We start from the raw sequence: 21,012 nt of genomic DNA on the forward strand, positions 1-21,012 counted from the left end.
TTAGAACTGTTCTAAACGAACAATTAGGTATAGCAAATAATTTTTTTGGCATAAACAATTCAGTAGACGATGGAATTAAATCATGACATGAACTTAATTAAGAATTAATCAATTTATTGTATGTAAATTGATAATGAGGCTTCAAAGTGAATTAATAAATCAAAATTCAAGAAATAATTGAGTCGGAAAATTATTGTAAATTGTCTTTATAGTGAGGAGTGGGGCAATCTTGCACATGTAAAATAAAATAAGTTTTTTTTTGTATACAATGCCCTTGAAATATTCTTTTTAATGGTACTAATGGTTTCTAAAGGTCAAAAGATAAAAACGCTCTAAAGACATCTTTTATACGGGGTGATTTCGAAATGCACCCCACTGTGCCATGCACCGGTGAGTCTCGGGAAATCTCCCCTAGTGGTTCGTTCCTGAGATAAATTTTCTCCACCCTCTTATAATTTTCCCAAATGTGCCCTAGCTAAAATAGATAGTTTGGCAGACTTTCTAACTGTGACACTATTTTTCTAGTATATTATCAAGAATCACAAACATCAAAAATAATTCACGAGAGATACATCTCTTGAAAAACAAAAAAAAGAGCTGATTTAAAATAGCTTGAAATGTCAAAATATTCGAACATAAACAAATGAAGCATTCGAAGAGGGAGGTTTTAAGCGCCGAAAGATAGGCAAAAATAGACCGGTCTAATGTTCAGTGGGGGACTTTTGTGTCAAAATGGCGGTTTCGAAATAAAATTCCCCCGTTTAGATGCTCCCAAAAGGCATAATTTTCAATTGATTGATACGAGTTTGAATTCGTTGAAAAGGTCTTGAAAAACCTAACTAATTTTATTATATTTCTTGAATTATTTTCATTCACCAATTAATAAGTCATGAAAAATAGTGGAGTGTATAAACTGCTTCACCCTACCCTATAGTAATGTTATATTTTTCTCACACGCTTTATTTCAATTTCAAGTTATTGCTGCACCCACATCTTCATGATGAGCAATAAAATCGTGACTGTTAAACCCAATTATTTTCCGTCTAAAGACGTGCAATTTACAAATAATACGCAATTGTAACATTTAAGAAGTATTTCCTAAAGAATTTATCCGTGGGTTTCAGACACCTAAATCGTTTAAAAACTCAAACAAAAAATCATAACTTTCACTGAAACATTATAAGAACCCAACATTTTGCAATTAACCATGTAATTTCTCAATTGACTGCCTTTCTATGTATTGGGATTAATAACTTTCAAACAAAAAGAACGATCCATGCTATAGTTCATAAATCCGATAAACAGTACAAAAACAGCACCAGACAAGAAACATATGATAAATATATGTAAACATAAGCACGAGATTTATTGCTTTCGTTAATTCTCTTTTAGGTCTAAAACGATTTGTTGAGAAGCAGATTGAGATCATATTTTTTGTTGTTTATTTTTAACCCTGAAACCTCAAATCACATCAACTCGTAAAAATCATCACGTGAAGAAGCACTCTATTATTCAATATAAATAGAATTTTCAACTTAGAATTATTCAGTCTTGGGGTATTAAAATTAATAGCCAAGCCAGTTGTGTTGAAAAGTCTTGACTGTGGAAGAAAAAAAGAAGAATTTTCCATTTGAAGTGAGTCAATGAAATGGAAATCTGCATATCTCATTCATCAAAAATATTGAAGTCAAATTAATCTGATTAGGAATATTATACAAGATATGTAACCCTTCTAACAATATAAAAAGTGATTGATTGGATTTTTAAAGAAGTGAAAGAACCCATTTCAAATTTCCCGCATGACTTTTAATTTCTTCTTATCGTCTTCTACATTAAATCAACCTAATAAATTCCCTACAATCCACAATTCTCGGAAACCACCACTCTATTTTCACATTAAGTTTAGGAAATTTCAAGAATGACAAGAATTTTTTTCTCCATAAAAACATATCAAAAGTTGGCAGAGAAGTTACAAGAGACAATTAACCCTGAATAGCGATTCTAACCTTAACTTCAAATCTGTAGTCGATAGTGTATTAAGTGTATTTACTGTAAACATAATCACTTGACGAGAAGTTTTTGTTCTTTTACAAACATTTGTTCGTATATTTTTATTTGTCCGAGAAAGCTTTACGAACAAATGACAAAATTTTACGAACATCTTTCTGTAATGCTCACGGACATTTACAAACAAATATTTGTAAAAGAACAAAGAAATGAAAAAATGCTCCTCAAGTGATCATGATACACAAAATGTTTGTGAAAAAGTACAAACTTTTACGAACTTTTTGTAAGATTTATAAGCATTTCGTATGTCCCCAGTAGGAATTGACAAACATTTATGAACAATTTTACCATGTATTTTTTCTGTGTAGTGCAGAAGCCTTGATTTAGAAAGTTACACAAATTTTATTTTTATGGAAAACTCAATTGTTTTCCAGCATCCGCATTACCCTCGACGAATTGCCTATACCCAAGGGTAAAACATGAGCTAAGAAATATTTTCCAAAAAATCACGGTGTCCTTGGAAAATCACCTCAAATTCGCATGTATCGAAAATGATTACATGTGCCCCAGTCTCCCCTACATATAAAATTATTTTGAGGTTATGTATGCATGTCTGTTCACCAATGAAATTGAATTATCTTGTAAAGTTTTTGTTTAATAAATGAAGTATTATAGCATAGAATTCTCTAATTATGTCTTTTTAATCTTCTTTAAAACTTTTATACCAATTCTACAAAAAAAATCTTGTATTACAGTAGACTCTCTCTCAAATGGGCATTTGGGGCGAAATGTCATCCGGTTTATCAATTGATTTGGACGTCAAAGCCTTTGTAAATTCTACAAAAAGCGCTCAATTATAAAGAATCACGATAAAATAGGAAGAACTACAGCGAATTTGAGCAAATTAGCTTCATAATTAAACGTGAAAATTGTCAATAAAATTTTTCGCCCCATTGATTGAAAAAGAGCCGATTGAGCGAGAGTCTACTGTATATTTTCGTGACGTTGAACAAATTCATAAAATCCATCCGGATCACAAAACGAACATCTGTCATATTGTCTCTCAATCATCCGGGGATTACAAAGCGGGCACTGTATTTGAGCTGAAATATGCTTTGTTTATTACATAAACGTGTACCTAAACTTAAAATAAAAATTAATTTTGATGGGGAAAATATTTGACAACATAACCTTTTTTTACATAACCTCAATTATAAAAACCGTTTATTTTTAAGTTATTTTAGAAAATTTAAGTTATTTCAAAAATTGAAAATTTTTTTTAATCTTTAAAATCAACATCAAGAAAAGAAGTAATGAACCGAAGTAATACCCAATGGAAAATAACATAACCTCAAAATAAAATGTAGTCAACTAATAGTTTTCAAATCTTCTTGGAAGCTTATCAACTTAACATCGTAAGCCTACTAATTTTAAATATTTAATCGATCCTGAATGAGAAATTTAAGAATTTTAATATACAAGAAAGATTATTTTCTAGGTTAGGTTATCACTTCAACCCTAACCCTGTTTCTTCTGTGTTTGACTTCCTATTTCCTTTCCCATATAAAAATTCAAACTCATGCTTATTAATTCAGCAAACTATTCGATTGTATGAGTTTCTGCCGTTTACGTAATGAGGCCGGTATTGGTAAGTCGGCGGCAGACTCAACCAAGTTACAAATTTAGAATAATGTATCTACAGTAGAGTTCCTCAAATTTGAACATTTGGGGGATATAGATGACATTTTTCACTCCTCAAATTTGAACAATATTTTCAAAAACGTAACGAAATTCACGTGAAATGCACTTTCCCTAGATTAAGAAAAATATCTTTAGAGAATATATCAATGTAATTTATTGTTAAATTAATGGAATTTGTTGCGGAAGTTAATATAATACGATAATATTGAGGAAAGACCAGAGAAAAATAGTTCTAATTCAGATTCCACGCAAAACTTTCTTCACATAACCTCAAATTTTACATTTTGAACTCAACCGTGTCGTTCAAATTTGAGGAACTCGTTTGTATCTACTTAGAAACATAACCTCATTTATTTCAAATCGTTATATCATCGACCATTTTCGTGATCAAAAAATCAATTGAGGGTTAATGCGATTGATTTATACGAAACAGTCTGCAAAGCAGCAGAAAAACATAAATTTTCAAGAGAATCATTGAGATCATGCAAATTTTTATTAGAAAATCATGAAAGCGTTTTAAGTGGAATTGTTTATGTAATAAGACATTTTCAATTAAGTGATAAAGCATGAATCATTATATCTTTTAGCTATTCCGTGTGCGAATCTCTCAATGTGAAATAAAACGTTGTAAAAATAAAGAAGAATACTCACTATGAGAAAATTATAGGGGAACACATTTTGTATTATTCATGCTAAAGTGTGAATTGTAAATGCATTCTCAAGCATTTTATACACAATTATGCACATCGGTCGTCATTACAAAGACTTTTCGTCACTTTTGTTCAAGGAAAGCTGGAAGTGTAATCTTAGATTGTTTCTTTTTTTTTCTCTCCCTTCATTTCTTTTATAGCCCAGGGGAAGCGCGTGCCACTCAGTAAACATTACAGACATTTACTTCTTTATTTCTTTCTTTTTTTTAATATTAAAATAAAGTGAAGAAGAATGACTAAATTCTCTTCCCATTGATAGTGTCTTCATTCTGTTTTCTGACACCCTAGAGCCAGATACAACTTCATAAATATATGCACACAAGGGGGAATATTAATGGCATTTTTCATATTGTAAAAAGCAAAGGAAAAGCAACTTATGCAGCCTTAACAATTAAAAATATCTTTGGGCTTTCCCTCACACAAACTCTCCTCAAATTCAAAATAAACTCATACGAATATTCTATATTATCCCCCACAGTTGATTCCGACTGACTTCCATGAATGTTAATTGAATGTGATTATCTCCGGGCTCCCCATTTTGCTTTATGGATGCAAAGCATCAAAAGTCTATTAAACAAAAAAAAATACCTCTCTTCATTGAGTTTATTTACCCGCAAATATTTACATTTACTAAATTCATCCATTTTACACTAAATTTGTGCCGCAGTGAATCACATGTTAAATAAAAGTACGAGTGAAATGAAAGCAGTTTTTTTTTCATTGAATGAAACTGAGAATGTTGGCGGATAAATTGCCTTTTCAATTGACAAATGCTTCATGGTTTTATGGGCAATTATATCTGTGTCATCTTGCCATTTTTAGCTTCATCACTATATGAGAATATTTGGTAACATCAAATTTGTAACAGTTGGAAATATCTGTGAGATAATATCTTATTTGACACTTGAGAGCCAGACACTTGAAATCTGGCTTCTAAGAAAAAAATAAATAGAGACTAGAGAAGATTCAATATTAATTGCTTAAAATCTATGAAGTGGACAATTATATTGACCAATACTAAATAGCATTTTTTTTCTCAAGATACGGACTTTAGGAAAGCCAATTGAAATAGAGAAATTCAAAATTTCGCACGCTTACATTATTAGGGTAAAAACACACTAACCATTAAATGACAAGCTAAGACACATACCTAGGGGAAAGTACTCTCAATTCGAACGATCATACCTTCGAATAATGTGAATTTTCTTTAAGTTTTCCCAAGAGACTTAAACATTTTCTATTAAATATTAGTTAGCTTATTATCAATTACTGATAATTATGTGACAATCACGTGGAAATCTTTTAGGCAAAGAAAAAGAAATTTACATTATTCGAAGGCATGAACGTTCGAAGGGAGAGTACTTTCCCCTACCTATTATTTGCAAATATTATTAGCTTTATTATTTTTAATTTAAATTTTGCTGTTATCAATACTTAGTTCTTCATCTTATCTATCATTATTTAAGGAAACTATTGTAGATTTCGGAAAATCATAAGACCTATATAAAAAAGAGTAAATAAATACATGTATGGTGCGTGTCTTAGCTAAAACTGAAGTCTTAGCTAAAAATACTTCGATGATTTTGTTTACGGCTAATGAGATATTAAGTCAAAATAACTGTAAAAAATACTTTAAAAATATCAACAATAATCTAAGACCTAAGGAAAAGTACTATTGTGCTTCCGTGATCATTTCTTCTTCATATAGTAAAATTATTTAACTCGTTTTATAAAAAGTATAGAGTATTAAATGTAAATTAAACATCGAAACAACATGAATTTATCGACTTTTTTGCAGACAAGATTTTTCCGCTAAGTGTCCGATTGTGTTTCAATACTTGGGCAATTTGTAGCGAAATATCCAATTGTCGATAAAGTTATGCGGTTTAATCTTTGAAATGTTTTTCTAAAATAATACACCAAAATAATAAACTGATTGGGAGTCGATTGCGCGTATATGATCTGTCTCCACGATTAATCTTCGGCTCCGTTCAGAGGCAAAGCCACTCCAAAGCCAAGCCAAACCTATTCAAAAACCTACCGGAACATTTGACCGGAACTGTTGACACTTCAATCGTCAACACAATTTCAACAAGAATGTGTATACGTTTGCTGCAAAATGTGAATTTTCGTGTAGTTTTATTGAATTCCAGGATTACAGAATGTTTTAATAACAATTTCATTCAAAGAAATGCGCTTTTCATGAACTTACTAAATTTTGTGAAACTTGTTAGTTCAAACGTTCGAACTTCCAACGGGCTTTTATGAAATGATATACCGTCGTAGATGCGGGTGATTTTGTCCTTCGTGGATGACTTTGACCCTATCCTGTGTTCGTAAGCTTTTCTTTAATTCTAGCACTTAATGTTTTTCACCGATCCGATCTACCCTGTCTAATCTGTGAAGCCTACGAACAGTATGAGAACAAAGCCACTCACGGAGGACAAAGTCACCCGCATCTACGGTACCTTTCTCGAATTTATTTTTTTCTAGTCCATATACTTAGTACGTATATTTATAAATAATATTCAAAACTTCCTGTTTACATTTTACAAAGATTTTACTTCTCAATTTAAAAGAGGAATAAGTGTCTCGGATGGAAAAGAAATGGCATATTGTACACAGTAAAAAAATTTACAACCACTACGATTGGTAATTTTTGCACGAGCGCTATGGTTGTAAATTTTGTGTATTGGAAATGTTGTGTATTGGCAAAGTTGTGTATTTTCAATTTTATAAAATGGCTTTTTGTCTATAATTTTGATTGTAGAGCAATTTTGTTCGGTTTATTTGTATTATCTGTGATATGCCTCGGTATTAAACTAAGAAAAAAAAGAAAAAAAGAATAAAAAAAGGAAAAAAAAATAAGAGAGAGTCTGAGACTTGAACCCATAATCTTTGCGTTGATGGTCTCGTGTTTTCTGCCTGCGCTACCGACTTGCTTACTTCTCTTCAGCAAATGGCCAAGAGTTGCATCGTCAATTTTTCTAATTTACATGATGCTTCCTCTGTTTTCTGTTATTACATAATTATTCCTAATTTTTCACGACTGAGGCACATTTGAAGAATCCAATGAATGATTCCAGAAGACAATTAGACAGTTAAAAATGCAAAATCTATCTGAAATCTTAGAAAAATTGCAATAGTAAACAATGGAATTTTGACAGTTCTCACACAAATTTTCCAATACACAAATTTCCTTACACAATACATAATTTTACTAGCATTATGTTAGTATCGTACCACCACTATGATAGTAATTTTACAATTTACAACCATATTGCTTGTAAATTTACACAACTTTTCAAATACACAACTTTATTTCTCACACAATTTTTTACTGTGTACGAGATAATTGGTGTTGTTTATGGCTAAATAATTGTTTATTTAATCACTTTTGTCCGTTTAGGCCCGTGAATTTGACCAAAATTAATCATATTACGCGAATTTAATACTTATACTATCAATTCCCTTGAGCTCTCTTCAGACTAAAGGCCCAGTTCCTGGAGGTCTCTATATCCTGAATCGCGAGCAATTTCATTATTTTTTGAGAGCCTAATATGTTGTATATCTTTAATAATCCAATCTAAAATAATTTTTTCCAAAAAATCGTGATTGATAAAAAATTAGAGCAGTTAAGCCATATGGCTAAGTCTTATGCCCTAGACACACTTACGACTTAAGCCGAGAGACGACTTAGTGGAAAATGATGGAAATACAGTTTGATCATTATTTCTACACTAAGAAAAATCCGAAAAAGTTAAAATAACATTCCGGAAATGCTTTATTTTACCCTGCAGTATTGATCCGAAATCGGTGTAAATTATTATGCTTTTTAGGTGTATTAGGGGTTAAAGTTACTCTTTTTCATGTTAATTTTACCCTTAAAAAGGCGTAAAATTAACAATAAATAATGTTGATATATTTTTACACCTGAAAAGTGTTAAAGTTATGAGGAAAAAAAGTTAATCGCAACCCCGTTTTTTTCTCAGTGTAATATAATTACTCTAAGCCGTCTCTCGGCTAATCCTCAGGTCTATCGAGGCCCTTAGGTTTGAAGCCCATATTACGGTCAAATGGTTGCAGATATACAATTGGAGTATTAAAATGCAGATTATAAACTAACGAATATTTAATAAATCATTCAAGTAGGTAATCAAAGTCTTGATATTTACGTCTGGATGCCTTCAAACAAAAAATAAACTCAATTGGTTTTTTTAATTAGTTTGAGATTCTCAATTAACACTTAAGAATGGTAAAAAAAATGAGTAATTTTTGAAGAGAATAAACTAACACAAAAGAATCTAACAATAACCGAAAACTCTTTGCCGTTACCTTCTTCAGCAAGTTAAATCACAAAAGGTTATTTCAATCTCTTATGAATTTTATTGCAATCATTCATTATTCTTACCTATTAAAATCACGCAGATTTCCGCTTCACATGACTAACAACAAAATTGCATAAATTGTTCGAAAACTTTGTCATTCAATAAGCCTATTCTGATATGGCCTGATTGCCTAGATTTCTCTTAATAAATTCCACTAAATTCATTTTTCTTGGCAGAAAATTTGATTAGAATACAGAAAATCTGTACAACTAATGACTCACTACAAGTTCAAGATTGTTATTCAAATCACTTCTGTGACCTTAGGATTTTCCAGTAGTTTTTTTTTTTTGGACTATTTCCGAGCTATTATCTGTGCTTGTTACCCATGAAAAAATCTTAAATGAAGACAAAATTTAAATGACCCGTTGCCAATGTCCACCTTACTCTACAAGAGAACAATGTCCAAAAATAAACAATCTCTCATTTCTAAGCTAGTGCTTCCGCGATATCTTTTGTATTATCAGGTGCATAAGAAATTTTTTCAGGGGACTTTCCCTTTTTGGCTATTTTTTTCTTGCCATGGCGATAAATAAGGAAGAATGTCTGCTAATCCCTTCGCGTGACTCTCTCAAGAAAAAATTGTCTTATGAAACTCTCACTCTGAATTATTTATGTTAGCGGAACATCAAATTATATTTCGCATTCTAAATGGGAGATTGTCTTCACCTCAGTTCTTTCACTCTCTTCTTCGCGTAAGAGAATTACAAAAAAAATAAAATAAAGAAAATAAAGAAAATAAGAAGTTACTCACGGCAGAAGATAAAATAGCGCAATAAAAATTGTTCAGAAGTGTGTTAAAAGAGATAGAAAATTGTTATCACCGTTACTGAAAATGTTGAAGAATCACGAGATTAGATAAATGTTCACTTTTTCTCCATCTTTCTTCCAAATTCAATGTACTTTTCGTAGACTGATGTGTTCTAGGCACAAGACTGAACACAACAGAAATCTGACGAAAAATTCATTATTTTTTAAAGCTACTGTCTTTTTTTCATAATTGTAATGTTTATTTGTATGCTAAATTATGTGATGACTCATGGTAATTGTGATAGAGGAACTTTGTATCTCAAGTGACGAAAAGAAAAGCAAAACGAACAGTGTAAAAGAAGTTAATTCATAATGTTTACTAGAGAAATATTTTAAAGTCAGCCAAAAAATGCTGATGATGGAAAATTTTGTCTTTGAAAGTTTTAAGGTGTTTTTTTTTTGCATCATTTTCTTCATTGCCTTTTGAACCCCAAATCAGCTTGCATTCAATTAAAATTGAAATTCAATACCAATATATTTATTGCGAACTTACAATATCAATTGCTTATTTGCGCGATAAAGTTGCCTATCTTATCTCTGACTCTGTTGGACTTAAAAAAAATTAATGAAAATGCAAGGAGATAAGGAAGTAGTCTTTGCGGGATGCTTGCTTAAGAGAATGCTTGCACTGAGAGAAATCCGAAAAAGTTAAAATAACATTCCGGAAATGTTAATTTTACCCTGCATTATTGATCCAAAATCGGTGTAAATATTACCCTTTTTAGGTGTATTAGGGGTTAAAGTTACCCTTTTTCGTGTTACTTTTACCCTTAAAAAGACGTAAAACTAACATTAAAAAATGTTGATATATTTTTACACCTAAAAAGTGTTAAAGTTATGAGGAAAAAAAGTTAATCGCACCTTCTTTTTTTTCTCAGTGTAACGAAGTAAGAATCATTGAGTATATTTTTATTAAACGAAAATTAAAGGATCAAGTTAGATAATGGAAATAATATAACAATGCAAAAAAAAGTATCAATTAATTGAAATTGATTATTTTAAATATGGCGGACCGATTTTGTCATCCTATTGGATGACAATTCTGACATTCCAGTTTTTCAAAATTTTCAGAAAACAATAATTTTAAATTTGTTCATTTTTTAATAAATTTAAAAATAAAGATACAGTAATCCGTAAAAATTATTAAATACTTATAACTCTTAAAACAATGTAGAAAGCCTTTACCAACAAAAATTACAAATTATAAAATAAAATGAAGCATTCCGATTTTATTTGGTATAGATAAAAAATTCAAGTCTTTTTTGCTAATTAGATAAAAATAGAACAGATAACAATGTAATAAAACAATAAACCAATTTAGAACATTCTTAGGACAATTTTAGCATCGAAAAAGATATTTATTTATTATACCAACAATGTTCTCAAAAATAATACAATCTTTCTGTTACGAATTTAAAAGACCCATTCCTCTAAAAGGGATATCAAAGCGTCCTAGATTTTGCGGAATGCTCAAACTGGTGACTTTAACGCTATACCTCAACGTACATACTAAATGAAGTGAAGAACACATCGTCAAAGAGTGATTAAATCCTAAACAGAAGTATAGAGTTCAATAAATGAGATTAATAGTTATATTTTTTGTGAAAAGTCGACGAGAAAAAAATTCTCGAGAAAAATTTTATCTACGGAGACGATCCATCCTGCAAATCGGATGATCAAAAGTGTACGGTCGATAGGTGCTTTCTTATCATTTTTTGAAAATTCAAGAAAAAATCCCAAAAAGAGAATTAAGATTTTTGGTTATGTAATAAAAGCCATTAAAATGTCAATTTTTGATTACAAACTCAATAAGAAAGAGGAGTGCCATTTTACATCAATTTGGTATTCTACGCAGATTTTTTGGTTTTGATTTTTTAGGTTAGAATTAAACCTAGGGAAAGCGAACTACCTTCGGACGATTCAAGCTTCGGGAAATTCTTTTTTTTACGTTCTTAATGAATTTCACCGGTAGCTCTTTTCTAGAAACTGGAGGCATTGGATGAGCTCAAAATATAATATTAGATGAGATCATATATTCTGTCAGTAGAAGAGGTAAAAAGTTTGGAGTGGTATATCTCAGCTCCTGATGAACATAATTGGATGAGTAAACTATTGTTGGAAAGCTTGGTTCATTAGCTTTCAGAATCTGGTATATGTAATTGGCTATGGGTAAATCATGGTCATCCAGAACCATTTATGTCGAAGAAGACACTTTTTGCAGCGTCATTTTTGACCATCTACTGCTGGGACCAGGAGTGACCCACAATTCTCGCACTTGGACTGTTCGTTAGAGGAACTCAAAGGGTATAATTTGTAGAAGAAACTTTTTTTTTGGACATCTTACTTTTTTTTATTCATCGACTTTTGCAAGAATTTTAAAATGTTAAACGCAAGGAAAAAATTGCAGAAATCCTTCTATTCCATTTTCTGGACAAACTAATGAAGATATCGACTTGGAATGTTCTGAGTACCCCCCATAAGTTGATCCAAGGAATCCAAATGTCACTTCAATTTCATCCCCACGTCTATCTTTCCCCTCCAGAAATCACTCCTTTAGGAATATCTCAAGAACCAGACCATCGATGCATTTCATTTTGGGATATGTTTTAGAGAGTATCCTGGCGGACATTTCATTCATACATCTGAAAGACGTCCGACCTCTTCTTCTTGCACTTGCTAATAATCTGGTCAGACGAGCAGAATTTCTTCTGATCAATTTTCTGACCAAAGAGACAAAGTTAGCGACTTTTATTGTTCTGAGTACCCCCCACCCATAAGTCAATCTAAGGAATCGAAACAACACATGCATTTGCCTCTCATCCCACTCCTTCTCCTCCAGAAACCACTCTTTTGGGAATATCTCAAGAAATAAACCATCGATCCTTTTCATATTTGGATATGTTTTTGACATGGCCAAGGCGGACATTTCGTCCTCAGACCCCAATATCATCCAGGAATTTATTCTTGGAATTTCCAAGGCCAATTAATAGACTGCGTAAGGGAGTGTATTTTTAACGGATTTAGACAGAATGTAGTTTATTTGATAGATCTTAATTTTTTTTACAAGCTTATACAGAAGGTCTACGGGGGCTATTTATAGAAAACATTTTAATCCGCTATCTTTTTTATCTTAGAAGATATTGAATTTTGAATTTTTCGATTTGTGACTTTGCCCCGTCTCCCCTATCCTTGGTAATAGTCTTACTGAAAGTTCAAATTTATTTTGACTCTTTGTTTAGTTGTTATCCCTAGTTTTGTGTGACAGGTCTAAGAAAAAGTAGGAAAATTTTTTGTGTAAAAAATCGCATTTATAATTTGAAGAAAAATACCGATTTAAAGTAATCGGACTAAAATAAATTTATTTTTTACTCAAAGATATGTCGTTCTACTTTATAAATTTTAATTTAAAAAACAATGAAAAAATTAAATGTAAGTTTGAAAAGCAAAAAGGGTTTCGATTTTTTTTTTATATTTTCGCAGCTAGCGCCTAAACTAAAAGAGATAATAAAAAACGGATGGTATTTTTTGAGTTTATTGGACCCAAATGAGCCTGGAAAAAATTATGATACTACTGTTTTTTGCATATTTAAAAATTGGACATTAGAGGGTTAAATTTACCTGTAGAATGGAAAGCATTATATTGTATAAAATTTTAAAGCAATGGCTCTGTTGAAAAACGTAAAAGTTTTGGGGCCCCCACAAAAGGGGTATTGGGCCTCCACATTTCTAAATCCGGCCCTGATTGTAACAGAGACTGTTCAAGGGATTACCAGGAAGATTCCTTGAACACCAGGAGTACAGTGTTCATCAAGACAATCCGGTTTGCAATTGTTTTGACCAAATTAGTAACTTCAAGCAAAAAAAACTCTTAGAAAGCCCGTGATATAGATTTTGAAAATGGTATTTACACTTCCCTTGAGGACAACAGGGTCATATATGACCCGGGGTTTTTCCGAGTTTTCACGCAATGGAATTTTTTTTCCTCTCTGAACCAGAGCCCGGCGCGCGCCGACTTTTAGCCGTTTTTAGCGCGCCGCCCAGCTTTTTTCTTAGCCGCCGCCGTCGAGAAATTTTGAGGCGCGCCGCCGAGCGCGCCGCTGAAAAGTTTTTGGCGCGGCGCCGTTAGGCGCCGAAAAAAATTTTTGCATTCCAATACAACTTTTTTTATATATCAATTTCTGCGATTGTTAAATAGAAAATGGGGTACTTTGAATTGGGGCAACTTTGAAACTGTCCTAAGGATGTATGGATGTATGGATGTATGGATGTAAGGATGTATGGATTTTTTGTTCGCCTTTTCCACACGGACTATTTAAATTCACAATAGAAAATGACCAGTGATATAAGCCCAGATAAGCTTATGGTAGCTGAGATTCTTTACAGGCGACCTCAAAATGCGTGTTTAAGTTGAATTTTGGGGGTAAAGAATCGCGTCGAGCCAATTTTATTCATTTCGATCGACGAAAACCGTTTACTTGACGCGATTCTTTACCCCCGAAATTCAACTCACAATCGAATTTTCACGCATACCAAGTTGCAAACACTCCGAGTTGCACGCATTTCGAGGTCACCTGTAAAGAATCTTAGCTACCACAAGCTTATCTGGGTTTATCACTGTTTTTTTGTTGACCCTGTTTTCATATATACTCAAATTCCATTATCGTTTTCTTTTGAAACCTATGCTCCACAATTTGTTTTTGTCACCAAAAAACTAACTCTTTTCCATAAATTTCTCACGATGCTTTTTTTTTATTCTTTTTATAATTCTTTTAATTTTATATATATTTTTTTAATTTTTTAAGCGCTCTCTAAAATCGTGTGTAAAATACGCACAGCGCTAGCAAAAAACATACCTAGAATCGTTTGCAAAATACGCACAGGGCAAGCATAAAACGCTATCCAAAATCGTGTTTAAAGCACGCACAATACGATCATAAATTGGTTAAGAATACGTTTAAAAATACGCACAGCTCAATCATAAAAAGGCTAAGAACGAGCTTAAAATCACGCATAGATTAATCATAAAACGACTAAGGGTGCTCTTAAAATCGCGCACAGCTCAATCGTAAATCGGTTAAGAATGCGCTTAAAATCACGCCCAGCTCAATCGTAAAACGGCTAAGATTGCGCTTAAAATCACGCACAGATTAATCGAAAAACGGATAAGAATGCGCTTAAAATCACGCACAGCTCAATCATGGAACGGTTTTAAGCGTAATCTTAACCTTTGTTATTGAGATGTGCGTGATTTTAAGCGAATTTTTAACCATTTTACGATTCAGCTGTGCGTGATTTTAACCGATTTACGATTGAGCTGTGCGTGATTTTAAGCGTTTTTTTCGTTTTACGATTCAGCTGTGAGTGATTTTAAGCGAATTTTTATCCGTTTTATGATTGAGTAGCGCGTGCTTTTAAGCGGAATATCAACCGTTTTGTGCTTAAGCTGTGCGTATGTTTAAGCGCAATATTAACCGTTTTATGTCTGAGCTATGCATGTTTTTAGGCACAATAACCGTTTTATGCTCAAGCTGTGCGTGTTAAGCGGAATGTCACATGTTTTGTACTTCATTTGTGCGTGTTTTTAAGCGGAATATCAACCGTTTTGTGATTAAGCTGTTTGTGTTTTTAAGCGCTAACCGTTTTATGCTTAACCCTTTAAGGACGATTGGAACACCGGTGTCCCATAAAGAAAATAATTTTTCCTGACTACCCAAAGTTATTTTTTTCTTATGTCTGTACATAATTGTAAAGTAGAAGATTTAAGGAATCTACAATATTTTTTGAAAGTCTCTAGCTATTTGATATGTAGTAAATATTTAAGCTCAAAAATGGTGAATTTTTAAATTCTCAATTTCATAATTGATTTTATTTATTTTTTATACTTCCAATTTTTTTTAAGCAAAACCCTTTCGCTACTAAAAACTACAATACTCATATGTAATATTTTTCATTAAAGCGAAAAATATTAGATGAGATCATATATTCTGTCAGTAGAAGAGGTAAAAAGTTTGGAGTGGTATATCTCAGCTCCTGATGAACATAATTGGATGAGTAAACTATTGTTGGAAAGCTTGGTTCATTAGCTTTCAGAATCTAGTATATGTAATTGGATATGGGTAAATCATGGTCATCCAGAACCATTTATATCGAAGAAGACACTTTTTGCAGCGTCATTTTTGACCATCTACTGCTGGGACCAGGAGTGACCCACAATTCTCGCACTTGGACTGTTCATTAGAGGAACTCAAAGGGTATAATTTGTAGAAGAAACTTTTTTTTTGGACATCTTACTTTTTTTTATTCATCGGCTTTTGCAAGAATTTTAAAATGTTAAACGCAAGGAAAAAATTGCAGAAATCCTTCTATTCCATTTTCTGGACAAACTAATGAAGATATCGACTTGGAATGTTCTGAGTACCCCCCCATAAGTTGATCCAAGGAATCCAAATGTCACTTCAATTTCATCTCCACGTCTATCCTTCCCCTCCAGAAATCACTCCTTTAGGAATATCTCAAGAACCAGACCATCGATGCATTTCGTTTTGGGATATGTTTTAGAGAGTATCCTGGCGGACATTTCATTCATACATCTCAAAGACGTCCGACCTCTTCTTCTTGCACTTGCTAATAATCTGGTCAGACGAGCAGAATTTCTTCTGATCAATTTTCTGACCAAAGAGACAAAGTTAGCGACTTTTATTGTTCTGAGTACCCCCCCATAAGTCAATCTAAGGAATCGAAACAACACATGCATTTGCCTCTCATCCCACTCCTTCTCCTCCAGAAACCACTCTTTTGGGAATATCTCAAGAAATAAACCATCGATCCTTTTCATATTTGGATATGTTTTTGACATGGCCAAGACGGACATTTCGTCCTCAGACACCAATATCATCCAGGAATTTTTTTTTGGAATCTAGAAAATAAATGTTTAAACTTTTGTACCAGTGAATTTCAACATAAAAGAAATACTTAACCAAGTAAAAATTGAATAAGCTTGTAAAAAAATTTAAGATCTATCAAATAAACTACATTCTGTCTAAATCCGTTAAAAATACACTCCCTTACGCAGTCTATTAATTGGCCTTGGAAATTCCAAGAATAAATTCCTGGATGATATTGGGGTCTGAGGACGAAATGTCCGCCTTGGCCATGTCAAAAACATATCCAAATATGAAAAGGATCGATGGTTTATTTCTTGAGATATTCCCAAAAGAGTGGTTTCTGGAGGAGAAGGAGTGGGATGAGAGGCAAATGCATGTGTTGTTTCGATTCCTTAGATTGACTTATGGGGGGGTACTCAGAACAATAAAAGTCGCTAACTTTGTCTCTTTGGTCAGAAAATTGATCAGAAGAAATTCTGCTCGTCTGACCAGATTATTAGCAAGTGCAAGAAGAAGAGGTCGGACGTCTTTGAGATGTATGAATGAAATGTCCGCCAGGATACTCTCTAAAACATATCCCAAAATGAAATGCATCGATGGTCTGGTTCTTGAGATATTCCTAAAGGAGTGATTTCTGGAGGGGAAGGATAGACGTGGGGATGAAATTGAAGTGACATTTGGATTCCTTGGATCAACTTATGGGGGGGTACTCAGAACATTCCAAGTCGATATCTTCATTAGTTTGTCCAGAAAATGGAATAGAAGGATTTCTGCAATTTTTTCCTTGCGTTTAACATTTTAAAATTCTTGCAAAAGTCGATGAATAAAAAAAAGTAAGATGTCCAAAAAAAAAGTTTCTTCTACAAATTATACCCTTTGAGTTCCTCTAACGAACAGTCCAAGTGCGAGAATTGTGGGTCACTCCTGGTCCCAGCAGTAGATGGTCAAAAATGACGCTGCAAAAAGTGTCTTCTTCGACATAAATGGTTCTGGATGACCATGATATACCCATAGCCAATTACATATACCAGATTCTGAAAGCTAATGAACCAAGCTTTCCAACAATAGTTCACTCATCCAATTATGTTCATCAGGAGCTGAGATATACTACTCCAAACTTTTTACCTCTTCTACTGACAGAATATATGATCTCATCTAATATAATTCATTGGTATTGTCAGAAAAATTACTTAAATTTTTGGGCTATTTTTGTCCCTATCGTCCATAGAAGCACAAAATACACCGAATCAGACTCTGTTGGACTTTCCAAGGTTAGATGTAAGACTAATCATTGATTATATTTCCCAGTTTAATTTTTATTGTTGATTTTCAGTCCGTAGAAAGTATCTCGTTGTTAAAGGGTTAAGCTGTTTGTGTTTTTAAGCGGAATAATAAACGTTTTATGCTTAAACTATGCGTGATTTTTAAGCGCATCATTATCCGTTTTGTGCTTAAGCTGTGCGTGTTTTTACGCGAAATATCTGCCCGCTCATGCTTGATGTAAGCATGTTCTCAGCACAATTTTGCCTGTTTGATGCTTGAGCTGTGCGTGTTTTCAGCACCATTTTATTTAACAAATAGAGATGAAACCTTAAAAATAGATAAATTTCATAACTAAAAATAGCAACGGACCTTCTAAAAAGTGAAAAATTTTTATGCATATTATATCGTACTCCATACAATATTTATATGGTTTGGAATTGAATTGAAAATAAATGTTATTATCATAATAATCATACTCGTTCACTTAAAAAGTACAGTTTCATTTCATTTACAAAACATAATCTGTGCAATGCATTTCGCAAGATATATATCAACCAGTCATTACCATTCAATTTAATACAGTAAATTTTTATATGTTTTACGAAAATTTAATAAATTTCATGAAAATTTCATAAATTTAATGGAAAAACATAAAAAAACGTATCTGACAATGACAACAATCGTGAGAGTAGTTTTCGAGATATCCCTAAAAAACATATTTTTTAGGTCACCCTCTAACGGGTTACACAATAAATTGCACTATCGTATTTGTCGTTCTAAAATTAAGTAATATGCAAAGTTTCATAAAGAAATTTCTTCCGATGGCCCGAGTACTTTCCTTGTCACGGTAATTTTGTCCTCCGAAAAGATCTTTTTTCAAAAAGGTCTCCGAAAACAAGGTCCCAACTCCGAACGGCTAAATCTTTAAAATTTTTAAAAGAAAATTTCAAGGGATATAGTACAACAGTTGCATTTTTATATGCTTAAGAGGCTTAAGAGTTTAATTCATACTTTTCAAAAAAAAAATTATACTTTTGACAAAAATGTAATCAAAATGTGTTGTTTTTGCCATTCTGACCCATACAAACCCTTAATTATTATAAAAGAAGTATCAAAGCGTCACGCTCTGTCTGTGGAGTTCGATCGGTAAAATGAATAACTGGACGAATTCCAAGACGGTTGGAGTATTGTTATTTTTCTGAAACTACGTAAAGGCTTCACTTCAGCTCATAGAATTATTTCCTTTGTCAAATAATTGTCAAACAATTTTAAAAAAAACCCCAAAGCGATAATTTATAGAGCTTTCACGAACGGTTTTTCTTGAGAAAAATACAGAATATTTGAGAACAGCAGATTTTGTTTAAATTTCTGCATGCAATTCGAAGAAAAAACAACCGGCGCGCCTGGCGCCGTCGCCGCCAAGAGCTTTGGCTGGCGCGCCGGCGCGCCAGCCGCCGCTGACTGTAAAACGAAATTTAGCCGCCGCCGCCGAAAGGCGTCTCGCGCCGGGCTCTGCTCTGAACTATTATATTTGATCATGAAGCATTAGGAAAAACTCAATTTTACTTGAATTCATCTGCTGAATAAAAGTGTGACGCGAAAGAGTTAAATTCTCTTTTCACTCTTGTTATCACTTTAATTTAATATTGAATAGAAGTCCAGCTATGAAACTCTAAACATAAAATTGGAGTAAAATGCCACACGCTTGGGCACTCAATGGATCAAGTGGTAGAGCATTCGCTCTATGATGCAAGTGTCCCGGGTTCGAATCCCCTTTAGGTCACCAGTAATTTCTCTGGCGTTAAAGGTGTTCGAATTGCATCCAGTGAGCTTCACTGCACTTGATTCCACGGGCATGGGACCGACAACCTCATCCCGTACCAGAAAAAATAAAAATGCATGTCTAGAAATCCCCTTGCGGGAAGGCCTTGTTCCTTCATTGAATGGTATGCCAGCATTGTTATTATTATTAAAATGCCACTTTGGGTTTTAAAGTGTTAAGACCGTTAAGACACATTGAAAAATATGAATTGTTCGAAACTTGAATCATCCGAATGTATAGGACAATTTTTTGTAAGAAACATAGATAAAAACATGTTATTATTTTTAATTAGAAAATACTGATGTGACTTATTTCATAAATTTAAAGGTTATGCCGAACATAACCTAAAATATTTTTTAAAAAAATATTAGCTAGATAAGCGAGGTAAACAAACAAATTGCATAAAAGAATAACATAAAATAGTCTTAATCTTAATCTCAGATACATCAAAAATTGCTTAAAAATCATTTATAGATTTTGGCGAAGAAATCAGTCAATTGCAATAGTCCTCTCCCCAAAAGGAAACAGAGCGGGTTCGAGCAATCAAGTTGCGAACAGAGGGAGCAGAGTGAAAGTTAAGAGGATAGAAAGGACAGTATTTTTAGAAAAATTGGAAGAAAATTCAGATTTCCCGAGAAGAGAAATGACCCCGCGTCTCCTCAACAGAGGCCACAGGTGACATCCAAAAGTACCCCCAAAAAAAACCAAGAGAGAAATCTCAGCGTGATTCATCTGGCGATTGGCGACTTGGCTACTTTCTGAGAATTTCATTCAATTGACCAGAAATTGTGGGGGGCCTTCGGGAGTGTATCATTGCTCCACTGCAGGAGACTCACAGAATTGATTGACCGCCTGATTAATAACCATCTAATTGATCACACTTTCGATGGGATGCGCCCAAGAATTGAGTAATCTTGGGCGGGAGACAGGAAGGAGAGACAACACAGAAACACTTGGCTCAGCATTAATCATCGCTCATCTGCATCTGTCCCCGGATCTTTGCAGAAATATTCCCACATTTTTGTCAAATGCAACAAGTGATTCCTTCTATTTTTCTTCACACACTTTTGCAAAAGCTGTCGCCTCCCTCTCCCATTCCTTTAGTCTTTCCGGAAGGGGCGATGTTTACTTTTTCCCACAAAAACTACAAATTCACCCATTTCTTGCACAATTTCTTACCGATTCCATAGAGGAATTTCTCATCAACACTCTTCCACACCGTCATTTTGCAAAATCATCAGTTTTTCCACAATTTTAGGCACAAAAATCGCACAAAGGTCACAAACACGAAACACACGCAATGAAATTCTCAAGCAAACTGCGTCTCCTGCGGACTGGAAAGCATCTTGACAAATCGGAATAGGCCTTTGGACTTCCAGTCACCAACAGCGCCATCTAATGCTAGATACCCGAATAGCCTGAATATACTG

The 21,012-nt window shown here is 33.3% G+C and overlaps 1 protein-coding gene across 3 annotated transcripts in view; it reads right to left on the reverse strand.

The window, feature by feature from the left end:
- The window catches only part of LOC129798623 (dedicator of cytokinesis protein 1), a 61,751-nt gene extending 40,849 nt beyond the window's left edge, over positions 1–20,902 (reverse strand). For 2 of the 3 annotated variants that reach the window (XM_055841860.1, XM_055841861.1), the window contains exon 1: positions 20,762–20,891. In XM_055841860.1, coding sequence (XP_055697835.1) covers positions 20,762–20,807 — 46 coding nt within the window. In that variant the 5' untranslated portion in view covers positions 20,808–20,891. Of the gene's footprint in view, positions 1–20,761 lie in introns of all 3 variants that reach the window. The other variant, XM_055841859.1, reaches the window with a different exon arrangement.
- Positions 20,903–21,012: the final 110 nt, after the last annotated feature.

This window comes from Phlebotomus papatasi, chromosome 1, assembly GCF_024763615.1.
Source record: "Phlebotomus papatasi isolate M1 chromosome 1, Ppap_2.1, whole genome shotgun sequence".
In the NCBI taxonomy this organism is placed as follows: domain Eukaryota; kingdom Metazoa; phylum Arthropoda; class Insecta; order Diptera; family Psychodidae; genus Phlebotomus; species Phlebotomus papatasi.